The sequence below is a fragment of the Triturus cristatus genome, chromosome 4_1 (genome assembly GCF_964204655.1).
Source record: "Triturus cristatus chromosome 4_1, aTriCri1.1, whole genome shotgun sequence".
NCBI classification, from domain to species: Eukaryota; Metazoa; Chordata; class Amphibia; order Caudata; family Salamandridae; genus Triturus; species Triturus cristatus.
The window spans coordinates 954,283,401-954,310,673 of record NC_140585.1 but is presented as its reverse complement, the minus strand read 5'-3'; the positions used below and the strand labels follow the sequence as shown (position 1 = coordinate 954,310,673).

The following is a 27,273-nucleotide window of genomic DNA, read 5'->3' as shown; positions in this document are numbered from 1 at the left end:
TCTTGCGGACAATGCCTTTTCCATGATCAAAGGAACAAATGGACGGGGCACTCACCGTCAAGAACATGCTCACTCGGCAACGGATTTTATAAACAGATTAACACACGTAGCTTAAAAAAATTATCTGGCTTGTAACTTGGAATCTGCATTTCACTGAGAAGGACTCTGCATTCTGTTAACCTTTGCTCGCTGTGTTATACTGCATACTTTTTTAGCATATTTTCTCTTCTCTTAATACACTCTTTTATTTATGGGTCCTCGTAACTTCAACTTTACAGCTTTACAACTTTACAGAAATGTGCCTCGGTTTATTAAAGTAAGTACATTAGGCAAAATCACATAATTCATGTACACATTTTTAAGTACCCCTCATAATGTTTACCAAACTGCTGCTTTCCTCAAAGAATTCCAATATTAATAAAAGTTCTAGAGGCCATTAACTTGTACAGGTATTTATCTCATGGCAATGCCCACTACAGCGGTCATAAATGCTACATTGGAGATGTGGTAATAGTTTAAGCGGACTTTGGTCTCCTCCACCAGGAGCACATAATGCCTTTCGATGTTTCCTTTCAGTGAAGCCACCTCTGACATGACAAAAAGCAACTAGAAGTCTGCTGTTCCTACGTTTTTTTTTTATCTAACTGAAGAAAGCACACCCCGAGGAGGCTGGCAATAACATTGAAAGGCTGATGCTTTTCGTCACAACACTGACAACATGTGCTGATAAATATTATGTCATAATCAGCTAATATTTGAAACAATAGCTCTTTGTGCCCTTCCTTCTCTCCCAGATGCATAATATCAGTTTATTTTATTACATCCTGTTGCCTGGAAAGCAAAGAAAGTGAATTCCGCTTTGACCTCGGCTACTGTTTGTTGGCATTGAACAGACTGTATCGTCCATTGCAGAAGCTCAAAGTGCCTGTGGTTGGCCTGACCCAGCCGAATTAAGAAATGTCCACAGATCCGCATTGCGAGCTTGACCATTTGCCATAGGAGCAATAAATATAACCGAACCTCATAAATAAAATGTCTTTCAGTTCCGTGTTCATCGATTGGCCGGTTCAACTGCCATCGACATTTAGTTTCCACTTGCCATGGATAGAGCATGGACAGTGTATCATCCCTCTTTATCCATTGGCTGCCTTGCACTGCGAGTGAACGCTTTTTGACTTATCAGATGCGTAAATACCTGAAAAAGAGTGCACTTTAGTTTCAGGACTAGTGTATTTTTTCAAATCTCGTATTTTCAGTGATATGACAACCAAAGGCCCTGATTTTATATTAAAACAGAGCTTTGGACTATACCATTTCCTGCTGAAAGGTAATATTGCTCTCCATGTGTTCCCATACCTGGCATGTCACGCAGTTTGGTGCTTACTTTCCCTCCATGTTAAAGAAGAGTAGATGTTTCAGCACCCAGGCTAATGTGCTGCATATCTAGATACATATAAGGTCCCAAAGGCGAGACCGATTGCATTGCAAATGCTTGTTGATTAAGTTGCTTAGCTGCTATTTTCACCTCTGCTCACCCCCGCTTAGGCCTATCGCGCCGGGACACTTCCGGGCATCTGTGCGCGTTACAAATGTTCGTTAACATAACATAACATTACTGCGGATTGGGTGTAAGGGCGGAGGGAAAGGTAGTACCGGGGCCCTGCTCATTTCACATTGCTGCTGTAAAAGTCAATAAAATACGTTTCTGAAAAAAAGATTGATGTAAGGAGTGTGCAAATCTCAAAATCACCAGTTACCAACAGAGACTTTCATGTTATACATTCATGAGTAGATAAGAATTTCATGTTATTCCACCAGGGATGAGGGAACACAGGTCATAAATGGTGATAATTGTTGCTGATTTACAGCAAGATATGATGCTCAAGTGGAACTAGCATTCTTGTAACATATATTGGGACAAGGATAGTCTCAAAGTTGTAGGTATGTCTGCTAAACATATTTAGCAAAAGAACACACACGATAAGAGAAGTGAAGAAGAGATAATAAAGCTTTAATTGCCGAATTATGAGTTCTAGAGCATGTGATTTGGTCGAGAATATGAATAGCAAGTAATGTTTCCTCCTTCATTAGTATTATATGTTAGCACGCTGGAAATGTTTTTTTAGCATTTCTATAAGAAAGGTGTACACCTGTAACTATGAACTGTGGAATCCTGTTTGTGTATGTAATTTATTGCAAGGGTTGCTCCAGGGTTTCCAGCCACTAATTATTTTGTAAACCTTGCTTGCACTAATGCACTTATGAAAATCGTGTATGAATGTAAGAATTATTAACTAATCGAAGTAAATGTGCCCATTTTTTTCGCAGAGCTGCTTTCCAGTGTTGGTGCCAAGCTTTGGATGAAATACTCAAGGCTGTTGACATTCTGAATACGTGGCAAGCGCTTGGTAGCGCCTCGGATTCTGCACCTAAAAACAATCTAGATGTAGACACTCAGGATTACAGTGAAATATTTTTGCACCGTGCTGGCATTTGGGGTTGCCTGCAAGCGGCAGTATTGACAACTAAAATATCTCAGTAAGTATGCGAAAACATAAAAACTGAAAAAGTGACGTCTTACAATCTTGATTAATGATTTTCATAGGTTTCATTTAAAAAAGTCTTAGTTATACAGGGCTGGTCCCATTGTAGGTGTAAATAGCGGCTGCCTATTGTGTTCTGGAGGAGGTTAGCGAATGTTATCCCGGTTCTCCTCTCCTATAGATATGATAGATGAACTAGTTTATCTACTGGGGGAGCACTGTAGAGCACTATAGGTGTCTGCCTTTTGTCCCCTGCAGAAATCCAAGATCCGCTGTGGCAGGCTGGTCTCCCCGTAAAAGTATTTTAACAAACCAAGAACAGACAGCATTTACTGACAATTTGGACAATTCAGGGTTCGAATATAGAATTTTGCCCACCTTATTCACCAAATTACAGTAAGTAGAAAAGAGACCCAGAAGGTTGAAACACAGTAAATAAATATCAGGAATCTCTAAACACATTGATAATACTTAATAAATGTGTTTTTTAAATTAAAATCTAGGTAAATATTTACATCTCAGTGTATACTGATTTTATTTGAAATGCAGCCTACACCACTCTTCAAGTTCCCTTCACAGTTTATTTAGTTTGTTAATAATCTATTTAGAACAGAAGATAAGCATTTATTTTTAAATCTATAAGTTTGTCTGACATCAAGTTTGACATTTACGAAAAGTAATGCCATGCTGTTTGACAGCCACTAATCCGGGTGCTCAATCCATGTTTCTTGCTTGCATGACAAATGTTTCCAGAGTCCCAGACTGAGCATAGGATTATTCAAGATGATGTGCATGCTAAAAGGATTCAGGAGTCTGTAAATGAATAACAATACTGAGTGAAGCTGCCTCATGTCCTTGTTATACTTGCTACACCACGAGAAGGGATACAGTTTAATCTTATTAGTGTATACTAAAGGCAATGCAGTTGTTATTTACTCATTTATAAGCATACGCTTCTTTTATGAGGAGCTTCCGTTTTATCCCTGGATTTCAACACAATTTCAGCGGATAGTACGTACAAAGTGCATCAAAGTGAGCAAAACAGGTGCAAAGCTAAATGCACGCTTTCCCCATTTTATAATACATGTAAATTGGGTGCCATTAACACATGAGGCTGTATTACAGTAAAGACACGTTGTTCTAGATTGTGCTACGATGCACCTTTAACTATATATGCCTGGCACAAACAGGGGCAGTGAAGGCCGTTACATTTAAAGTGCTGCCCCCAGGGCAACCACAAACACGCTCTGCTCTGGGGTCAGCGCATTAATGAAAGACAGACTGGCTGAACCTGCCTGGAGGGTGACGTCTGGGTGGGTCAATGGGACACAATTTAAATCTTTTCAGAAGGTGCCCTCAGGGTGAGCGCGCTGACTGTGCACCTGCTCTTAGTGGTGCACAGTCAGTGCGCCCCCTGGCTGTTTCTTCGTCTCTGAGCCCTCATTCATAATATACTGCAGGCACAGAGCAAAGTGTTTCCCTCATTAACATGGTGCCAAACCCCCATTCTAACGAGGGAACATCCCCTTGAGATAGTATGGCATTATATGTGTGCTGGGAAACCTAATTCGAAAGACACCTGCCTACCTGTTGGGGTGAACTCTGCTCTACATTCTGTCGTCGGCGCTGCAGCTCCTGGGCACCCTTCTGCTGCGTGTCTCCCCCGCCGCCGCCACTTTACATCGCGGACGAGTGCGGGGGGAGACTACAGCCCCCAGACTGCCTTGCGGCCGCTGACGCCGCCAACGCGCCCGGAGGCGCTTAAAAGTTCACGGCTCCCTCGGGGGAGCGGGAAACCTAATTCGAAAGACACCTGCCTACCTGTTGGGGTGAACTCTGCTCTACATTCTGTCGTCGGCGCTGCAGCTCCTGGGCACCCTTCTGCTGCGTGTCTCCCCCGCCGCCGCCACTTTACATCGCGGACGAGTGCGGGGGGAGACTACAGCCCCCAGACTGCCTTGCGGCCGCTGACGCCGCCAACGCGCCCGGAGGCGCTTAAAAGTTCACGGCTCCCTCGGGGGAGCGGGAAACCTAATTCGAAAGACACCTGCCTACCTGTTGGGGTGAACTCTGCTCTACATTCTGTCGTCGGCGCTGCAGCTCCTGGGCACCCTTCTGCTGCGTGTCTCCCCCGCCGCCGTCACTTTACATCGCGGACGAGTGCGGGGGGAGACTACAGCCCCCAGACTGCCTTGCGGCCGCTGACGCCGCCAACGCGCCCGGAGGCGCTTAAAAGTTCACGGCTCCCTCTGGGGAGCGGGAAACCTAATTCGAAAGACACCTGCCTACCTGTTGGGGTGAACTCTGCTCTACATTCTGTCGTCGGCGCTGCAGCTCCTGGGCACCCTTCTGCTGCGTGTCTCCCCCGCCGCCGCCACTTTACATCGCGGACGAGTGCGGGGGGAGACTACAGCCCCCAGACTGCCTTGCGGCCGCTGACGCCGCCAACGCGCCCGGAGGCGCTTAAAAGTTCACGGCTCCCTCGGGGGAGCGGGAAACCTAATTCGAAAGACACCTGCCTACCTGTTGGGGTGAACTCTGCTCTACATTCTGTCGTCGGCGCTGCAGCTCCTGGGCACCCTTCTGCTGCGTGTCTCCCCCGCCGCCGTCACTTTACATCGCGGACGAGTGCGGGGGGAGACTACAGCCCCCAGACTGCCTTGCGGCCGCTGACGCCGCCAACGCGCCCGGAGGCGCTTAAAAGTTCACGGCTCCCTCGGGGGAGCGGGAAACCTAATTCGAAAGACACCTGCCTACCTGTTGGGGTGAACTCTGCTCTACATTCTGTCGTCGGCGCTGCAGCTCCTGGGCACCCTTCTGCTGCGTGTCTCCCCCGCCGCCGCCACTTTACATCGCGGACGAGTGCGGGGGGAGACTACAGCCCCCAGACTGCCTTGCGGCCGCTGACGCCGCCAACGCGCCCGGAGGCGCTTAAAAGTTCACGGCTCCCTCGGGGGAGCGGGAAACCTAATTCGAAAGACACCTGCCTACCTGTTGGGGTGAACTCTGCTCTACATTCTGTCGTCGGCGCTGCAGCTCCTGGGCACCCTTCTGCTGCGTGTCTCCCCTGCCGCCGCCACTTTACATCGCGGACGAGTGCGGGGGGAGACTACAGCCCCCAGACTGCCTTGCGGCCGCTGACGCCGCCAACGCGCCCGGAGGCGCTTAAAAGTTCACGGCTCCCTCGGGGGAGCGGGAAACCTAATTCGAAAGACACCTGCCTACCTGTTGGGGTGAACTCTGCTCTACATTCTGTCGTCGGCGCTGCAGCTCCTGGGCACCCTTCTGCTGCGTGTCTCCCCCGCCGCCGCCACTTTACATCGCGGACGAGTGCGGGGGGAGACTACAGCCCCCAGACTGCCTTGCGGCCGCTGACGCCGCCAACGCGCCCGGAGGCGCTTAAAAGTTCACGACTCCCTCCGCGTCGCGGGACGCGCGCGGGCGACGCCGGGCTAAGCCCGGGCAAAGGGCGGGCCCTCTGTGGCCCTCAGAGGCCTGAGGAGGTCTGGTCTGGGCCAGAGACGTTGTTGCTGTGTGATTTACGTCCTTGAGGTTGATTGTGAGTCCGCGCCTTATGGTTGTATCATTAAGTGGTTATTTGAGTTAACATATGGTGGGTACAGTGGGCTTGTTGTCGTTGAAGAACCTTACTACTCCTGATTTAAATCTGTTATAGTATTTGGTGGAGTGGTAGGACCAATGAGCAACGGCAAACTTAATGAAATGCCGCCAATGAAGGGCCCAATGGATAATTATCTCATTAAAAAGGTCAGCAAGATTAATAGTGATAGGAGGGCTTCCTTGGGCAAAGAAAGCCTTATCTTGATGCCTGGAGAAGTGTCCCTCCCATTGGTTGATATACACACGGCTAGTAATCCTACTTGTGGAGTAATGAAAGCTGTTACTACTACTGTTCAGGTGCATAACGAAAGGCATGTTGACCCTTTAGCTAACCCTAAGGTTCATTTAGAGCATGCCTCGGTATCTACTAAATCGATTAGAAAAGTTAAAAAAGCTAAACGTAGATATAGGGGTAAGCATGCTCAAAAAAGATTAGTAACTTCAACTTATAAAAGCGGTTCTCTAACGCAGAAATTTTTGGGTAAAAATCCCGATTTGGGGCATTTAGGAACAGAGCCATCATTTTTGCCTAATTCACAAAATTTGCCATTAGCTCCCATTACATTACATAATTTTGATCTCGAGGGATCTGTAGGCGAAGTTTCGGATAATTTTTATGTAGCAGATTCCCCTTTAAATACACCCGACAACGCTGGCGACTCTTTATTGAGTTTTTATGCTAGCAGTGTCGACGAAGGGTCTCCTAATTTGCTCATTTTTTCACCGGCTTCTCCTCAAATTTCACTCAATGAAGAATCTAAAGGGACTAACCTCCAGAAAAATAAGGGAGGTTTAACTTTAAAATGGCTAACTGAAAATTTGCAAGAGATCTTAACTCCTATTCTTAGGGAAGTTATGGGCCAATTGACCTCGCAGATGCCATCCTTAGTAACCAATCATTGCTTTCCTAATGAGAGAGATACTTTGGCGAAAATTGAATATATGGTAAAATCTCTAATTCAGCCTCTTTTAGAGAAAGTCGTAACTACTAACATGCGCTTTGACTCTATTGAGAAAAAACTCACTGATAACACCTCTGCACTTTCTGCCTTGGTGACAGGCCTAGAGAACAGTAGCTCTGGCAATTCTTCTGCCAAAGCACCGAGTAATATTACTTCTGACCCACTAAGCCATTCTACTACTCTAAAATCTACCCAGATTAGACATGTGTCATCCTGCCTTCCACCTACTAAAGTTCCAACTAAGCCCCTCCAAACGAATAAAAACATGCAAAGCAAAGCAATTGATAATATAGCCGATAATTTGACCTCGGAATCAAATTTAGCTTCAACACAAATGAACAACGTGCCTATTAAGGAAGGTGGCCTAAAGAATACTCTTAATAAACCTCGGCAATCCCACAATATAGTGGATCTTCCTCCTGAAGCTGCTCCCTATGCAATTGTTCTAGCTGGCGTCCCTGAGCTCACTAATGATATCAGGGAAGACCATCAAAGCCTTCGGAATAAAGTGATCTATTGGCTGCGCAAGAATAGACCATTGCCCGCCTATATTAATGGGGAAATACTGCATGTTAGGCGTTGTGAATGGGTGGGGTCGCGTCCCAAAGACATAAAAGGGGACGTAATTATAGTAAATTTTAAAGACCACAGAGCAGTCAGACACATTGGGGATTGGTACGATTACATTAGCAGTGATACTGTTTCGACACATTATCTTAACTATTTTTACCCATATTCACCAGTTCAATATCGCTCAAACCAGGAGGACGGTTGGCAGATTGTCAATAGATCAGAACCTAACCATTACGGCCGTAGTCGATTTTCACTTGCACAAACACGTGAATCATTCAATTGCCAGTCTAGACAACACCATCCTCCTAATAGAGGTTTGAACAATTATTTGTGGGAAAATAGAGACATTGTCCTGCCTGCCTATAATCTACCAACCCAAAACCGGTTTGATGTCTTTTCCGGGTTAGAATATGTGGATTGACGCAAGACCGTTACTCCCAATAGCCTACCTATTAGTTCAGGTGTACATAATGTCGATACTCAGGAGAACACCAATGAACAGACGTCATTATTTTGCACCGAGGATATTTTGTATGCACAAACTATTCATAGTACAACCTATGATAATAAGAGGAAGGACAGTTATGATCCCAGCCATAAGGCCTTACACACACTTAATTTAAACGATGAGGGACTCATTGGGAGCCCCTGTCTTAATCAAATCCAGGAGCCTGGGACCCCTAGTGATTTAAGCAATGGGGAAATCAAAGTTAAAGTTAATAGGAAAACCTGCACACTTCTATTTTGGAATGTGGCAGGTCTTAGGGAGAAAATCAATAACCCATCCTGGGGTACACTCATGGATGGCCATGATATCCTGGCCTTCCAGGAAACATGGTCCTTAGACCCAGTGAATATGCATGGGTATAGAAGTTTTTTTACCCCGGCGGTGGGGGGTACCCATGGTAGAGCTAAGGGAGGTCTATTGACTTTTGTCTCTAATTTGCTTAGATATGATGGGATCCGGTTTTCCCCAAAATCTAGTTTTTATCAACTGATTATTTTAAGGAATATAAAGGGACTTAATGTCGTTATTATTAATTTTTACAATAATATATCAAGGAAAGAAATCCCCAGTGTCCTAGCAACACTGAGGGAGGATTTATATCATGAAATAGACAAAACCGATAGAGAAGTTATGTTTGTTTGGGGGGGGGATTTTAATTCTAAACTTTGTACTAAGAGTAAACAAGGATTATGCGGGTTAATGATAGAGCAGGAATCTAACTTAACTCATTTCGAACATTCTCTGATTGGGGATTTATTGAATGACATTATGTTTATGTATGATTTAGGCTATGTAAATGAATCCGCCCAAAATCCTACCACCTTCGTGCCTACATTTATTGGTAAAGGTGCATCATCCACCATCGACTTTATTATTGCCTCAAATAATTGCAGTTACAAATATATTAAATCTAGTACCTTGGACCTGCCGGTAAGCGATCATTTGCCCCAGATTATGGTGGTTGAAAATCTTTTTCCTGATCAACAAGAGGATGTGCCTCTTACACATATAGCATCGGATATGGCCCTTGGTAGTCAAAATGGGTACTATTTAAAATGGGACAAGGTTGTCCCGGAAAGGTTCTTAGACAACCTGTTGAAGGTTTGCCCTGGTAGTTTTGCCATCTGCTTAGATGATAAATCTAGTAGTGTCTTGATTATCGAACACTTTAATGTAATAGCTACCCCAATTAAGAATATATTGTGGGTGGAGGCAAACAACGGTGCAAAGGGTAAGAGAAGCTGGTTTGATAATGCCTGCACCAGATCTTTAACAGCTTTAAAAAGAGCCGTTCATAGAACACCACGTGATCCCATCGAAATAAGATACTGCAGGAAAAAATATAATGAAGCCTTAAAGAATAGGAAAATGGATATAAAAAAGAATGCCCTGGAAATGCTATGTGAAGCATCGCAACAGAAGGATACATCTGCATTCTGGAGGGCTGTTAATACACCTTTCCTATACGATAATTCTAAGGCGCGTATAGAGATTGCCATCACAGAGGAGGATTGGGTGGCGCATTTTTCTAGCCTTTATAGTTCACAAGAATTTCCCAATATTACTAGCCCTATCACTGGGGATCTTATAGGTGAAGGGAGTGAAAAATTGGTAGTAACCCTGGAGGAAGTCAATAAGGGTCTGAATGCAATGAAGGGCGGCAAAGCTGCAGGGCCCGATGGGATCCCTGCTGATTTGTATAAAGGAAATGCTGAGCTTTGGGGTCCCATGCTGGTGCAATTATTTAATGCAGCACTGGCTAGGGGCCTAAATCCGTCCTGGTTCACTTCGGTGATTGTACCCATTTACAAAAAGGGAGACAGACAATGTTGTGCCTGTTACAGACCAATCTCCTTATTGGACTCATCTGTTAAAATCTTGGGGAGAATTATCTTGGCTAGACTACATAGCTGGGCAGTAGAAAATGACATAATGAGTGACCTACAATACGGTTTCCAAAAGGGTATTGGCACCATTGAACAGTGCCTAAATCTGATGTTAATACAATCAAAATATCTTAGCATAAAGGGTGAGTGCCTGTACTTTACGTTCGTTGACCTTTCGTCAGCGTTTGATTGTGTTTCACATGCTAAATTATGGGCAATTTTAAAAGAGATAGGTGTGGAGGATTCAATCGTGTGCTTCTTGAAGGATCTTTATTCAGGTGCTAATGCTACGGTTCACTTTGGCAGTGGGGGCCAATGTACCAGGAGTTTTCGGGTGGGCCGGGGCGTGCGTCAGGGATGCGTCCTGGCCCCCTTCTTATTCCTGGTGTATATTAATGGTCTTGAGCGCCACCTCTTGCGGGAGTGTGTGGACATGCCTAGGATTGGGGGAAGGTTCGTCCCCGCGCTCCTATATGCGGATGACGCAGTTTTAATGGCTCGCACCCCCATGGCGCTACAATCTTTGATACAATCCTTTGAATCTTTTATGTCCAATCTAGATTTAAGGGTTAATTGTAGTAAAACCTTCACAATGAACTGTGGCAAAAAAACTGGCAAACATACTAAAAGAATGTTCTTGAATGGAGTTTGTTTGGAATCTACTTCTACCTTCCCCTATCTTGGCGTTCTGTTCCACGAAAATGGGGTGTGGTCCCATGCAGTTAAGGCCAGAACTTTTTTGTTCCAAAAAACTATTATGGCCTTAAAGAATTTTATTAAAAAACTGGGAAAGAAACCGATTAAAGAAATTTTAACAATTTATAATGCCACATGTATATCGGTTGCTATGTATGGCTCAGGTCTTTGGGGCTATTTTAACATTGATTCGATCCAGAAAGTGGAAAACAGATTTTTGAGATATGTCCTGGCAGTACCTCAGTGTGTCGCGACCTATATCTGCCACATTGAACTTGGTCTAACATATATATCCGATTTGATTAGAATCCAGCCAGTTCTCTTGTGGCATAGAATCTGGACAACTAATGAGTGCACAATGAATCGGGCCATCCTGCAGGACGTCCTTAAATTGGAAAATGTGGGTTGTGTAGAATGGCTAACTTATGTTAGAACATTTCTTGGTAAAATTGGTTGCCCACAATATTTCGAAGAGCCACTCTTAATGGACCAGGTTTCTAGGAAATCTTTGTTTAGGTTATCCCTGGAATACCTTATGGAAATTAGAAGGGTGGAGGAAATGAAGAAAAAGACTGTATCTCTACATTTTCCTCTGCTCTCTGGCATTAAAGTACAGCCATATTTATCGTTGTCGATATCAAACTATGACCGTTTTATCTTGACACGTTTTAGATTGTATTTTAGACTTTTGTCTCTCCCAGTTATGAATTCGTGGTCGCCAAATCTACCTCCATGCTTGTGTGATGATTCTTCATCCCAGTCAGATATTCACATTTTATTCTTTTGCAAATTGTATACTACACCTCGTAGGTCATATATTACTCCTCTTTTTAAAGAATGGAAAATCAATAACTATCGCCTTGCCTTTTTAGAACTACAGAGAATGGATACTTATCTTACCATTACCGCAGTCCTAAGTTTTTTTAAAACTGTTTTTAAACTCAGGAAAACATTGGGTCTTTAATATGTTTTTAAATTTTGACCCTTCTCCTTTTTATATTTTATGTGTATTATGTATTACTGAAATTTACTGCTGTAACTTTCATGGTTTTTGTCTTTTAAACCGAATAAAGTATTCTTGACTGACTGTGTGCTGGTGCTAATAATATTACATGAGGGTCCACACAAGCATCTGTGGCCCCTTCAATAATACTGCAGTGCCTGGGGGGGCGGGGAAGGGGACAGTAAATGGACACACATTCTCTTTGCGCCCCTGGGGCACTGTATGTAATATGGCCCCTTATTGCAGTCAGTGTAAATATTGTTTGCACCAGTATGGTTTACTCTTGAGAAATACATGAGTTTACATGAGGTCCTTCATTTTTCAACTTTAGATTTTATATTTTTTCTCACATACTTTGTAAATTGTTTTGTATTTACTCAGATACATTTTGGCATCTGATTTGAGAATGCGAACTGAATGCTGCATCCTATCTGCTTTTCTATTTAAGGTAAGCATATGTAATGCCATTCTATTTTTACAATTGAAATATGTGCTGTGTTTAGGGCATGCTTCTAAACGTCCTGTTTATGATTATATGTCCGCTGCTACATGTAAAGACACACACGCACACACATGTGCGCACACACACCTACACACACACACCTACACACACACAGACACAAATGTTAAACATTGATTATAGTTAGGAAGACTTTTAGTCTTTCTATACAAACCAAACTTAAAATACACAATCATTAGAAATTCTTCAATTATAGTTATACCCAAAATGCATAATTTACACACCACTTTTAAATGTATATAACTTTCTTTATTCTGTAGCTACAAACAAAAGTTAAAGTACACAATAATGTACATTTTTAAACTTATAGGTATACCTTTAATTTATAATTTGCACAACACCTTTATTTATCACTCATGCATCTACATACACAGTGCATTCAACTTGGTAGCATCCTACATTAACTATAACTCGTGCCTTCTCTGTGCACTGCTTATACCCTTTATATCATTATTAGTTGTACCATCTAAAATAATATTAGTTACAATAATAGTTATGACACCACAAATCATATCTTATGTGAGAACACAAAGCATGATAGAGTGGCGAGCTACAGTGGAGTAGTATACAGTGGAGTGGTGCAGAGTGGAATAACATTGAGTGTTACTGACATACAGTGAAGTGAAGTAGAGTGGAGTGGCATAAGGTGGAATAGCATATAGTAGAGTGGCATAGAATGGAGTGTCATACAGTGGAATAGGTAGAGTGGATTGGTGTGGAGTGGTGTACAGTGGAGTGGCGTAGAATGGAGTCGTAAACGGTGTAATAGCGTACGGTAGATTCTCATGGAGTAGAGTAGACACAAGTGGCGTGTAGTGTCATACATTGTAGTTGAGTACAATGAAATAGTGCAGAGTGTATTGCGGTATAGTGTTGTGGTGTAGACTGGAGTGTCGTACAGTTGAGCAGCATACAGTGGAATAACATACAGTGGAGTGGTGTTCAGTGCAGGGGTGTACAGTGCAGTGAGATACATTGGAGTGTGTTTGAGTGGAGTGGGGTACAGTGGAATAGTGTACAGTAGACTGGCATATAGTGAAGTAACGTAATGTAGAGTGGCGTAGAGTGAGGTACAGTGTAGTGGTGTACAGTAGAATAGTGTAAACCGGAGGGGACTGTTGTATGGTGGAGCAGGGGACTGTGTAGCGGGGCTGACTTTAGTGACTTACAGTGGAGTAGTGTACCGTGGAGTGGTGTAGAGTCGAATAGAATTGACTGTTACTGGTGTACAGTGTAATGACGTAGGGTGGAGTGGCATATAGTGGAATAATATACAGTAGAATGCTGTAGAATGGACTGTTGTACATTGGAATAGGGTAGAGTATAGTAGGATAGAGTGACTTGGTGTAGAGTGGAGTGGCATAGAACGGAGGGATGTACAGTGTAGTAGCGTACAGTGAATTGTCCTAGAGTGAAAAGGTGTATAGTGGAGTTACTTATAGTGGAATAGTGTTGAGTGTGTTGGCCTATGATCGAATAGTGTACAGGGGAGCGGCATAGATTAGAGTGTGGTACAGTTGAGCAGCATACAGTGTACTAGAGTGCAATTGAGTGGAGTACAGTGCAGTGATGTATACTGGAGTGTGTTAGTGTGGAGTGGCGTACTGTGGAATAGCGTAGAGTAGATTGGCTTACACTGCACTGGCATACAGTGGAGTGGTGTACAGTGGAGTGTTGTAGAGTTGACTGGCATAGAGAGGAATGCGGTACAGAGAGAAGTGGCGTACATTTGCATAGATTACAGTGGAGCAGTGTATAGTGGAATAACATATATTTGAGTGGCATAGTGGGAAGTGTCGTACAGTGGAGTTAAGTACAGTGGAATAGTGTAGAGTGTACTGGTATATAGTGTAGTTGCATAAAGTGGAGTGGCATTGACTGGAGTTTGCTACATTTGAGCAGCCTACAGTGGAATAGCATACAGTGGAGTTGTGTGCACTGGAGTGTGTTAGAGTGAAGTGGCGCACTGTGGAATAGTGTAGAGTGGAGTGGCGTACAGTGAAGTGTTGTAGAGTTGACTGGTGTAGAGTGAAAGGAGGTATGGATTAGTGGTTTATGCATTAGAATAGCGTAGAGAGAATTGGTGTATACTAGAGTGACTTACAGTGGAACAGTGTACACTGGAGTGGGGTACAGTGTAATAGCATTGACTAGAGTGGCATACTGTCTACTGGTGTAGAGTAGAGTGGCATAGAGTGGAGTGAGGTACAGTGTAGTGGCACAGATTGGAGTGTAGTAGAGTGGAATATTATAGAGTTGAGTGTTGTAGAGTGGAGTTGGGTACAGTGTAGTGGGGTACAGTGGAAAAGCATTGATTTATTGGCATGCGGTATAGTGACATAGTGGAATAGTGTACAGTAGACTGACATAGAGTGGGGGGTGGTATAGTGGTATAGGGTAGAGTGTAGTACGGTATAGTGGATTGGTATAGGGTGGTGTAGACTGCAGTGGTGTAGGATGAAGGTATGTACTATGTAAAAGCGTACATTGGATTCTCCTAGAGCGGAGTGGCAGATAGTGGAGTGGAGTGAAGTGCTTTGGCATACAGAGCAATAGCATAGAGTGCAGTGGTGTACACTGAGGTAGCGTACATTGGAGTGCAATAGTATGGAATAACATAGAGTGTTGGGTTGTAGAGTGGAGTTGGGTACAGTGGAATAGCGTACAGTGGAAGGGCTTACACTGGACTGTCATAAAATGGAGTAGAGTTTAATAGCATACAGTGTAGTGGTGTAGAATGTAGAGTGTGGTAGAGGTGAGCATTGTACAGTGGATTGTGGTAATTGAAACAGACGTAGCATTAAAGTGTGTTAACAGTTGTAGATGTAATGTTTCAGGAAAATATATTATTTGGCGTAAATGGTCATCTTTGGTAGTCTGTGTAAATAGTGTAAGTAGTTTTAAAGCTATAATTTTTAAAATAGTTATGTATGGTGCCACAGTATACCACGGTACATGCGCATGATAAGGAAGTATGTGATTGACTAATAGCTGTGTTTACCAAAGGTAAAATGCAGCCCTGCCTTTTTCAACACAATTTGTCTGTGTTTTGTTTTGCTGCATTCTGGGTTAGAGTCCTAGATCTAGGTAGGTTTTATTGTTATTCCCTACCGATTACCACTTTTATTAAAGTGTTAGTAGTTAGAGAAATGTATTTATAATGTTCCATATATCTTTACAGCCATTTAGGGAGAACTGCACATTTAAAAAAAAAACAATTACTGTGGACTCTTTAAACTTTTTACTGAATATTTAAATATGTTAAAATGGAAAATACACTGTATTCCCTTATGTTTTCAAAATATAGGGAATTTCAGTGTATTTTTAATTTTTGTACATATTTTTTTTGTGGTACTCCTGAGTCAGTGAAAAACTATGAGGTAGACAATTCGCAGTCTAATGTTCTCAATTTGCAAGAAAGTATTCAGGTGGGTGGTGCAGGTGGGTGAATCCTCCTGAGTGTGAGGATAAAAGCTGTGACGAGAAAGCGTCCATCTTGGTGAAGGGACGTCCCCCACTTGCTCTCGTAAACGATTTCAATCTGGTAGAACTGTGGTAAATAATGGTTTGTTATCAATAAAGTTTTCTTCAATTCAATTTATTGTGTTTTATAATCTCTTTTTGTTCTTTAATTAATCATTCATAAATTCATCATTATAAATGTAATTCTTCATTCATAGTACAGTACATCAGTCCGCCCAATGCATTTCGGGCATGAGCCCTTCGTCAGGGGGGTAAATTCTGTGATTAACCCCTTCGCCGCGGCGCAAATTCCGCCGCGGCGCTGGGGGGGGGTGCGGGGTGAGCGCGGCGACGCCATGCTCGTGACGGAACCACGCCGTCATGAGTCACGGGCGAGCTGTGCTCATGACGGCGTGGTTCCGTCACGACTCTGCCCACTCTTTATTTCGCCCGCACAGGCGGGGAATCAGCGACGCGTGGGCGGAGCGGCCGCAGCATGACGGAACCACGCCGTCATGAGCACACGCCGCCCGTGGCTCATGACGGCGTGGTTACGTCATGCACACGCAAGGGGTTAAAGAGGAAACGTAAGGTCAGTGTAAACAAACATCCTTTCTTTTTCATTGCAAAACAATATTTGTTCAATAGGGCCAAAATTGATATACAGGGAAATTTAACCCCAAACGTTTGTTGGATCGTCATACGTATGTGGCATATGTAAAGGATGAGTAGTGGATAAGTCAAAGAATAATACAGCTCATAAAAAGTGGTGCGAGTGTACACGTTTTGTCTAGTGCATTGTGACATGGCCGTTAAAAACCGCATGACCATGTGAGTGCTTCTTAAAGAACTGGATTGGTGTGCCGGCATGTTAAAATAAAGAATGCTCACTTGAAAAATTCTCCTCTCCACTTTGGAGAATCAGGTTTACTTGAAGTACTGGATTTTTAACTGCAATAAATAAATGTGCAAGAACATGAGCAGTGGTGGCTAAACGGGTGACGGTTAATGCTGTTGGTTCTCTATATGTCGATATCTCACCTCGCAATAAGCGTGATGGTAAGTCTCTGGATCATCTTAATGTCACAAAGGTACAACCATATCAAATAGAAAAAAAGATGATGTAATACCTCGATCACCGATGATAAAAATGAAAAAGTGAAAGTGGAGGAGAAAAAAGTAAAAACTGCGATCTCTTACCCGAGTTTCAAACGCCGTAGCGTCCTCAATCGTAATGCGGCGTTACATTGTTACAAGACTGCGGTTTAAAAGTCCTGACGTACCCGGAAGTAAATGGCGAACTGCCATGAACATAGACGAGTTGATTATTTTGTGAAATGTTTACGAAAATATAATGGATTACTAAAATCGTGAAGATAATGTGAAAAACAATAATAGATGGAGTAAGATGCGTACATCGTAAAGCGTCACAAAATGTTGCATGAATTCAAAATATGATATAATACGCAAATGAACGAGCGTGTGTATATCTAATGCCTCCAATGTAAAATCATTAAAGTCACAACAGCGAGTGGCGTATGTAAAAGTGACACCAAACCAATGGACAAAAACAACTTATTAAATTTTCAATAATTTCACCAACCTTCACTCAAAAAACATCTGCCATATTCCCAGTTACTTCGGCAAAAAAGGATCTCATTCAATGAGGAATTGTTCAATGAAAGCCAAAAAACCTGTATTAAGAAATTCAGAGACCGCGACTATCCTGAATCAGTGTTAAAGGAGGCCATCACCAAGGCTAAACAAAAAACACGAGAAGAATTATTTATATCCTCTACATATGATAAAACAGAGAACAGATGTGTTTTTGTCTCTAAATTTTCAACCCGCAGTTTCCTCATCAAAAAATCGATTTTTAAATACTGGCCAATGTTAAGAACGGAGCCTGATTTCAAAGGCATTTTTGAGATTCAACCAAGATTTGCATACCAACGAACTCAAAATTTTAAACAAATTTTAAAACAACAAAATACCACCAAACCACAGAAATTCAAAGTAACACTTCCATGTTACAATTGAGGGAGTTGCAACGCAATAATCAAAGGAGACACCATAAAACATCCACAACATCTATCAAACTAAAGGTGAATGCTACATGCAACAATGAGAATTTGATATATATGCTGAAGTGTCCATGTGGACTAGTATACGTTGGAAAAACTGAGCGCAAACTTAGAATCCGCTTAAATGAACATAAAAGCAATATACGCATTAGAAACACAAAATCTCCAGTGGCATCACACTTTAACACCACCCAGCATACCCTTAGTTAACTACACTTTTGCGTCTTGGAACAAGTCCCCGTTATTCAAGGACGTGAAAACACCAGATACCTCTTGCAACGTGAGGTACATTGGATCAATCTTTTGAACTCAGTGAATCCCAGAGGATTAAATGAAAGAATGGACTTAAGTTGCTTTTTATAAACATCTTACATACGACTGGTTAATTAACGATCATAGTGTTCATGTACTCACTATTGTACTATTGCATGGAACTAGTTCCCTATATTCACCTGCATTATGAACTGAAACCAGAACATACAGGGACATACATACACACACACACACACACAGAAATCATTGAAACCATTCACTCTGTTGAACTCATCTCTTGATTTCGTATCATCCCCGGCTACACCTAATTAGCCATCCACATATCCATTTTACACGCTTTATCATGAGTGCGCTCTTTGAATTCACTTTTACATACGCCACTCGCTGTTGTGACTTTAATGATTTTACAATGGCGGCATTAGATATACACCTGTGGTGATAGTTACACACGCTCGTTCATTTGCGCATCATATCATATTTTAAATTCATGCAACATTTTTTGACGCTTCACGACATAAGCATCTTACTCCATCTAATGTTGCTTTTCATATTTTCTTCACGATTTAAGTAATCCATTATATTTTCGTAAACATTTCACTAAATAATCAACTCTTCTATGTTCATGGTGGTTCGCCATTTACTTCCAGGTACGTTCAGGACTTTTAAACGGCAGTCTTGTAATCACGTAATGCGGCATCACGATTGAGGACGCTACAGCGTTTGAAACTCGGGTAAGAGATCGCAGTTTTTCCTTTTTTCTCCTCCACTTTTACGTTTTCGTTTTTATCATCGGTGATCAAGGTATTACATCGTCTTTTTTTCTATTTGATATAGTTGTACCATCGTGACATTGCGATTATCCAGAGACTTACCATCACGCTTATTGCGAGGTAAGATATCGACATATAGAGAACCGACAGCGTTAACCGTCACCTGTTTAGCCACCACTGCTCATGTTCTTGCACATTTATTTGTTGCAGTTAAAAATTCAGTACGTCAAGTAAACGTGATTCTCCAAAGTGGAGAGGAGAATTTTTCAAGTGAGCATTCTTTATTTTAACATGCCGGCACAGCAATCCAGTTCTTTAAGAAGCACTGACATGGTCATGCGATTTTTAAAAGGCATGTCACAATGCACTATACAAAACGTGTACATTCGCACCACTTTTTATGAGCTGTATTATTCTTTGACTTATCCACTACTATTCCTTTAAATAGGCCACATACGTATGATTATCCAACAAACGTTTGGGGTTAAATTTCCCTGTATGTCAATTTTGGCCCTGTTGAACAAATATTGTTTTGTAATGAAAAAGAAAGGATGTATGTTTACACTGACCTTACCTTTCCTCTTTAATCACAGAATTTATTCCCCTGACTAAGGGCTCATGCCGAAAATGCAATGGGTGGACCGATGTACTGTACTATGAATGAAGAATTACATTTATAATGATGAAATTATGAATGATTAATGAAAGAACGTAAATAAATGATAAAACACAATAAATTGAATTGAATAAAACTTTATTGATAACAAATCTACCAGATTAAAATCGTTTACGAGGGCAAGTTGGGGACGTCCCTTCACCAAGAGGGACGCTTTTTCGTCGTACTCCTGAGTCAGTACCACGGTACTCTGTACACTTTAAAAAAAATATATAGAAACTTATAATAAAAAAATCCTACCTTTTACCACTTTAAAGTGGTAATAGGTAGATTAAAAATATTAAACCTTATACTTACCTATATCTAATGACGTAACTTAAAAGACTGGCAAAGTCTGCCTAAAAACAACATAGCTGCCTTTAACTTTTGTAAAGACAGTCATTAGCCAATCACATCATGTCATTGCTATGCACCACATTACTTCCGCGAAATACCATGAAATGCTGTGACATTTCATGAAAGTATTGCGGCCCCAGATATCACTAAGTTAAAATGGCTTTTAACTTTAAAAAATACTTACCGCTCTTATCTGTAGTACCCAAAAGGATTCTCTGCGCACCATAATGCCTATTCCTGTCAAATTTCAAGCAGCTTCATTCAGCTGTTTTCGCTCTGCATGAGCTACAAAAGTCTATAGAAAATATATTGGTGGAAAAACACGTTTTGGGACCCCCTTTATAGCTTTGCACCCGCTGGAGCAATCACTGTGAAACTTTGCTTCAACTGCCAATGAAGAAAGAAGAAGAGGTCTGCAAGTTTCATGGAGACTCGTCAAACAGGTGTTGTTAATGGTGAACAATCAAAGAAATTCTGATCTTTGCAAACCCTAACTATAACTACAGAGTGGCGACTGCCACTCTGTAATACATATATACACATATATATTCATGTATGTATGTATACACATATATTTAGCTTCCTTAATACCTCTAGTACCCTAAATGCTCATCACATATACATCATATTTATGGATGCTTGGTAATAGGATACCTCAGTTGTTTCACAAGAATTCAAATTAAAAAATAATGCTATAGTGCTAAAGTCTTTGACACCTGAATTATAACTTCAAACCAGATTTCAAAGTTTGTTTTCCATTTGACTTTATATCCCAGAATACTTCAAGAAACTTGAATCACAAATTCATGATACAAGGGTCCTTGCTGCAGCAACATCAATCTTACCACACAAACCAGGAAGAAGAACCAACTTAGTCCACCCTTCAAACCACGCAACAGTACTAAAGAGGATTACGCTGGGTACATTTTATAATGAGAACTTCAAAATATGTGTTATGCCCACCTACCTGATTGGCTAGTAACATAATTAACTATCCCCTAACAATATTATGTGGAAGAAAGAGCCCCACTTAAAAGAATGAGCAAAATTCATTAGGATACTATGGTTAATATAGTGATGGACCCCAAATTATCCTTGGTTTTGCTCACAAATCTTTTCACAGTGGCTTTTCAACCAAGGATTATATCATTCCTTGATAGTCACTCAAGATGAAAAGGGGTAGTTGTCTTACTCATGTGACCTAATTGGTGACAATAGTTGTGGTTGCCCAGACGCTGTAGGGTTATTCTATCAATCTGGGGATCCCCTGTCTGAATGGACCCATTACCAACAATGTTATTTGTAAAAAAGAAAACATAAAAATATGTGTATTGGCCTGGGGGACAATAAAACGTTTTAAAATGTTATATGCTGAAGGTCATACACAATTTATTCAGCCTGTATGTAATTGCACGATCAAAAAGTGATATTATGGTTACTCCAGTATTGGAGCTTTCATAGATTCACATGCCTGAATCATTCCCCGTCGTCGAGACGGGAGTCTCCGGTACATAAAAAAGCATTGCTTAGTAATATAGCAAACTGAAAAAAGGCCTAGGCCCATTTTCCTTTGCAACCCATAACCTTTGTTATGTAAAAAAGGTCCAAACTTGTCTCTGAACCAATCAGAGCCTCTCACCCCCAAGAACACTCCTGAGAGAACCTTCTGCCCCTCACATTTTCTACCGCACGTTGTGCTAGGGAATCTCCTTTGAGCTCTGCTCAAATTCTACAGTTGGTTCTAGATTGAGGAGATTTTTCAACTGATTTTTCTACATCATCTTTTGGAGAATGGCTGATAAGGAGAAGAAGGGCTTGTTTAGAGCCTGTGCCACCTGTTCAAAGAAGATGTTATATACTGACGACGCTCATAAAGATTGTATATACTGCCTTTACCCACACCATCAGGTGAAGGAGTGTAAGGTATGTCGTACCTTTTCTAATAAGACTCTGAGGGATCGTGAAGGCAGACTGTTAATTTGGCTCCAAGAACTAAAGACCAGGAAGGACGTTGTGTCTAGTGACAGTGATGAGGTGTCAACTGTTTCAAGGAGGTCTCAGAAGAGAGGTAGATCTCCTCAGGCTCATACCTCAGGGGAGAAACCTGAGAAGGCTCTTAAAAAGATCACATCTGGGTCTTCAGAGCGCAGTCCCTCAAAATCTCCTCAAATTGAGGAAAAGGAGAGTAAGGGTCATGCTTCAGGGGTAAAGCATTCGAAGAAGACCAGTTCAGAGCCTTCAAAATCACCCCTTAAAATTAAACATACGCTTAAAAAACCAGCTTCTACTTCGCCTGAAGAAAAATTAGAAAAATCTGCATCGTCGACGAAGAAAGTAGGGTCGTCGACGAAGAAAAGTGAGATAAAGGTCATTATTAAACCTGTACCCTCATCGACGATGGCATTGTCGACGGCAGTGTCGACGACGAGAGCGACGACGACGACGACAGTGACGACGACCACAACTACGTCGTCCACAACTACGTCGTCCACGGCACCGTCGACGACAGTGACTACTGCATCGTCGACGACGACATCGGCAACGAGGACTACAGCATCGACGGCTGCATCGGCGACGACGTTGTCGTCGGTGGTTACTATGGCAATCTCGTCAACGGGCTCGTCGTCGATGGAAAAATCCCCAGAAAAACGGGATTTTGCCAGGAAAAGAAGGATTACCCCGGACATTACATCTCCTAGTAAGGTAACGCCTCTGGTTCCATCCCACTTGTTAGAGGAGGAAGACTCGCAGGAGGAAGATAATGAGGGTCCTTTTGGTTATGCAAGTAGCCCCTCTCAGTTACACGTTAAATGTCAGGAAGATGACTGGGAGGATGATTATGGGGGTTATCAAGACCGCCCCCGACAGCATGATCAGGAAGAGATGGTGAGTGTTCCAGCTTCTCTACTGACGGATTTGCAGTTCATGTTGGACGACTATAAGAGGAGGCATCCTTTACCTCATAATACCCAAAGGATTCCAGTGGCTACGTCGCATTCTGTTCCGTGTACACCGGTGCGAAGACAAGAGGTACCGGTTCCTGTGCCAATATCACCATTGCCGCTACCGGTTCTAGACACATCTGACGATGAGGAGCAGGAGGAGGGGGAGATAACGGAACCTAGTAAGGATTGGGATGATTATCTAATTCCGTCCCCTTCATCTCCTTCACCGAGGCCTGTGGATTCTCCTCCGGAGGACATTGGAGGGTTCCATAATCTGATGGAGAGAGCCGCGCAGAGATTTGCGCTCAATATGTCATCGGATAAAGCAGAATGCTTTTTATATGATTTCAAAGAGCCGTTTCGCAAGACGGTTAGATCTCTTCCAATTGTGAGTCATCTATGGGAAGAAGGTCTCAAAGTTATGGAGACGCCGGCAACGGTTACTCCAGTGCTTGCTAGACTGGACAAGAAATACAAAGCGCCTTCGGATGCTCCGGCTTGTTTATTAGGTCACCCCAAACCGGACTCCGTTATAACTCAAGCGGCGCAACAAAAATCGAGGAATCTGTCCGCTCCAATTTCAGCGCCACCGGACAGAGAGGGTAGGCTCTTGGATAATGCAGGGAAGAGGTTTTCGTCCATGTCTGCCCTTCTGGTCAAGGCGGCAAATGCCCTAGCCATCCTGGGCAGGTATGATAGGCAAATGTGGTGCGACCTATCACCATACATAGACAGCATACCTGAGGCTGACAGACAGAAAGCCAGGAAAATCCTCCAAGAAGATGAAAGGACTTCGGCTGAAGTCATAGATTGCGCAATGGACATTGCGACCACGGCCTTCAGATCTTTGGGAGGAGCAGCTGTTTTGCGCAGACAAGCATGGTTGAGAGCAACATCTTTTAGGCCTGAAGTCCAGAATAAGATCTTGGATCTTCCGTTCAATGGAGAAGATCTGTTTGGGAAGCATGTTGATGAGGCCTTACAGAGTATCAAGAGGGATACGGAAACAGCGAAATCTCTGGGAACATTACAATATAGAAAAGTTCCTTTTCGTGTCTCAAGAGGTAGGGGCCAAACCTCTTATAGAGGGGGTTACCAACAAGGCCGGTATTCTTCCTACTCCACATCATCTCAGCCATATCGTCAACAATATTCACAGAGACAAACAGGAGGTTTCACAAAATCTACTCCTAGAGGTCGAGGAGGTCGCCAAGGGAAAGACACCACCCGGAGGCAATGACAGTCTAGTGACACCTATTCCTCATATGTCGCATATTCCCCTGGGTGGAAGAATTTCCTATCCTCTTCAAAATTGGCAGCAAATAACGACGGACCAAACGGTCCTCAACATAATACAATTCGGTCATACTCTAGAGTTTCTGGAAATCCCCCCTTGTACTCCACCAAGATATCAAGAGGTCAAGTATTTACATCAGATGCGTCAAGAAATTCGGACAATGCTCTGAAAGGGAGCAATAGAACCGGTACCGAATTCCCCGAGAGGAAGGGGATTTTATTCCCGTTTTTTTCTGATCAAGAAAAACGTTCTTCAATGGCTCCCCATTTTGGATTTCAGATCCCTAAATACTTACCTCAAGGATCAATCCTTCAGAATGATCTCCCTCTAGGATATTCTGCTGCTATTAAACCCAGGGGATAATATGACCAAACTGGACTTACCAGATGCGTATTTTCATATCCCAATCTATCCTTCACACAGGCAGTACCTTCGGTTCGTGGTGGCCGAAGATCATTACCAATTCAAGGTGCTTCCTTTTGGTCTGAAATCAGCCCTGAGGATTTTTACAAAATGCCTGGCTCCATTGGCAGCGGTTCTAAGGAGACAGAAACACCAAGTATTTCCTTACCTCGACGACTGGCTAGTCAAGGCTCCATCGGCAGCGTCAGCCCGGTTGTCAACAGGGGCTTGCGTGGAACTATTTGCCAGATTAGGCCTCACTCTAAACGAGGAGAAGTCAACTCTGCAACTGTCAAGAAATATCACTTTCTTGGGAGCAATTCTGGATACGGAGGTAAACAGAGCATTCCCCTCCGAGGAAAGACAGCGGGGAATAATATCTCTATCCCAGGCTTTTATGAAAAGAAAGTCTCTTTCAGTATGCAAGTACAAGTCATTGCTGGGAACAATGTCATCTTGCATTCCCCTCGTACCTTTCTGCAGACTACGGATGCGTCCGTTACAAGAGCAGCTGGATCTTCAGTGGCATCAAGCGACAGGATCCTTTGAGGATATACTCAAAGTGATGCCGATCATGATCCACGCGGCAACATGGTGGACCCGGAAGCGAAACATCTCGCATGCTCTTTCTTTCCTGACTCAACCAGCTCCTTTAGTGATTACGACAGATGCGTCCTTGGAGGGCTGGGGAGCATTCCTTCAGGATCTGCAGGTCAGCGGTCGCTGGAAATTGAACGAACAGCAATTGCATATCAACCTCTTGGAGCTCAGAGCCGTCCGCTTAGCGTTGTTGGCGTTCCTGCCAAGGATTCAAGGTGCAGCCGTGTTGGAAAGAACAGACAACACAACAGCAATGCACTATTTGAACAAACAGGGAGGAACAAGATCACTCTCCCTGTCTCGAGAAGCCCAGTTGATATGGGAAAGAGCTCTATGACACGAAGTATCCATTACAGCGGAACATCTTCCAGGGGACCAGAACACCAAGGCGGATACTCTAAGCAGGCTAAAGTCTGTCTGTCACAAATGGGAGATCGACAACGAGATTTTGAGCAACATCTTCCAGAAATGGGGAACTCCGACAGTAGACCTTATTGCGACAAGGGAGAACAGAAAATGCCAGTTCTTCACAAGCTGTCTTCCCCAACGGGGATCTTGGGGGAATGCGTTTTTGATGGCATGGTCAGGCATCTTTGCCTACGCATTTCCTCCAATTCCCCTCCTGCCGCAGGTTCTTATGAAGATCAAGAAAGAACCATGCAGGATAATCCTGATAGCTCCGTGGTGGCCCAGACAGCATTGGTTTGCGGAGCTTCTTCTACTGTCAGAGGAGCGCCCGATTTGCCTGCAGCCGATACTGTCTTTTCTGACGATGTGCCAGGGGGAAATTCTTCATCCGGATCCCATATCTCTGCATTTAGCAGCCTGGCTCGTGAATACTGCGAATTTCAACATCTGAACATCCCTAAAGAGTGCAGGGAGATTCTATCTAGAGCCAGAGCGGATAGTAAAAACATACCAGATGAAGTGGAAGAGGTTCTGTGTATGGTGCAAGAGGTCTAACATTCATCCGTTGCTTTCGGAAGCTCACGAGATTATTCCATACATTTTGCTTTTGGCTAAGTCAGGTTTAGCTCATGCATCTATAAAGGTACACCTAGCTTTAATTTCTCGCTTCAGAAGAACTGCCTCTGGTCCGTCTCTGTGGTCTGCTAGAGTCATCAAACAATTTATGAAAGGACTGTTCTGAGTTTTCCCTCCAATAAAACCTCCACCACCTCTCTGGCAATTGAACGTTGTTCTTTCCCAGTTAATGAAACAGCCCTTTGAGCCAATTCACAGGGCAGAGCTGAAATTTCTATCGTGGAAAGTTGCGCTTCTCATTGCGCTCACTTCAGCCAGGAGAGTGGGAGAGATTCAGGCTCTCACGGTCCAGGAGCCTTTCTTGCAATTCAAAGAGGACAGAATAATACTCATGACTAATCCAAGATTTATTCCAAAAGTTCCAACTGACTTTCATCTGAACGAACCATTAATTCTCAAACGATTTTTTCCACAACCATCAACAGCGACGGAAAGAGCTCTCCATTCGCTGGATGTCCAGTGTTGTTTGAAGTTCTATTTGCAGAAAACTAAGCCTTTCCGCAAGTCTTCACAACTTTTTGTTGCCTTTAGCGCACCCAGGAAGGGTTTCCCTTTGTCAAAAAGGGGTATTGCCAGATGGATTTCCAGTGCCATAGAGTATTGTCATCAGGCAGCTGGTCGACCTCTGAATGCACGAGTCTGTACACATTCGACAAGAGCAGTCTCCACCTCTACTGCTCTATTTGTAGGAGTACCGATCCAGGATATCTGCAGGGTGGCGACCTGGACGAATACGCACACCTTCACCAGGCATTACTGCTTGGATGCGGCCACAGGGAGAGATGTGGCGGTGGGAGAAGTGGTGCTGAGGAACCTTATCCAGTAACGTTGAGCCTTCTCTACCATCCCTCCTTCCTTTATTATCTACTTTTGCACATTTTATTGTTGTTTATTGTATTGGATGCCATTTGCAAGGGATTTTGGATATGTAGAATTTGGTTTTACACATACCATCTTTATCACGCTATATATGTTCCCTTGTTTCAGGTTCTGGGTAACAAAAAATGTGAATTTATTTACTGCTCGCTATTCTGATTCAGGCATGTGAATCCATGAAAGCTCCAATACTGGA

General features: G+C 43.0%; 1 protein-coding gene across 1 annotated transcript in view; it reads left to right on the top strand.

The window, feature by feature from the left end:
- CFAP54 (cilia and flagella associated protein 54) overlaps nt 1-27,273 on the top strand; it is a 2,172,274-nt gene that overhangs the window by 1,324,701 nt on the left and 820,300 nt on the right. The window contains exons 44-45 of the mRNA XM_085653834.1: nt 2,329-2,538; nt 12,174-12,240. Of these exons, the coding sequence (XP_085509960.1) occupies nt 2,329-2,538; nt 12,174-12,240 (277 nt within the window). The remainder of the gene's footprint in view (nt 1-2,328; nt 2,539-12,173; nt 12,241-27,273) is intronic.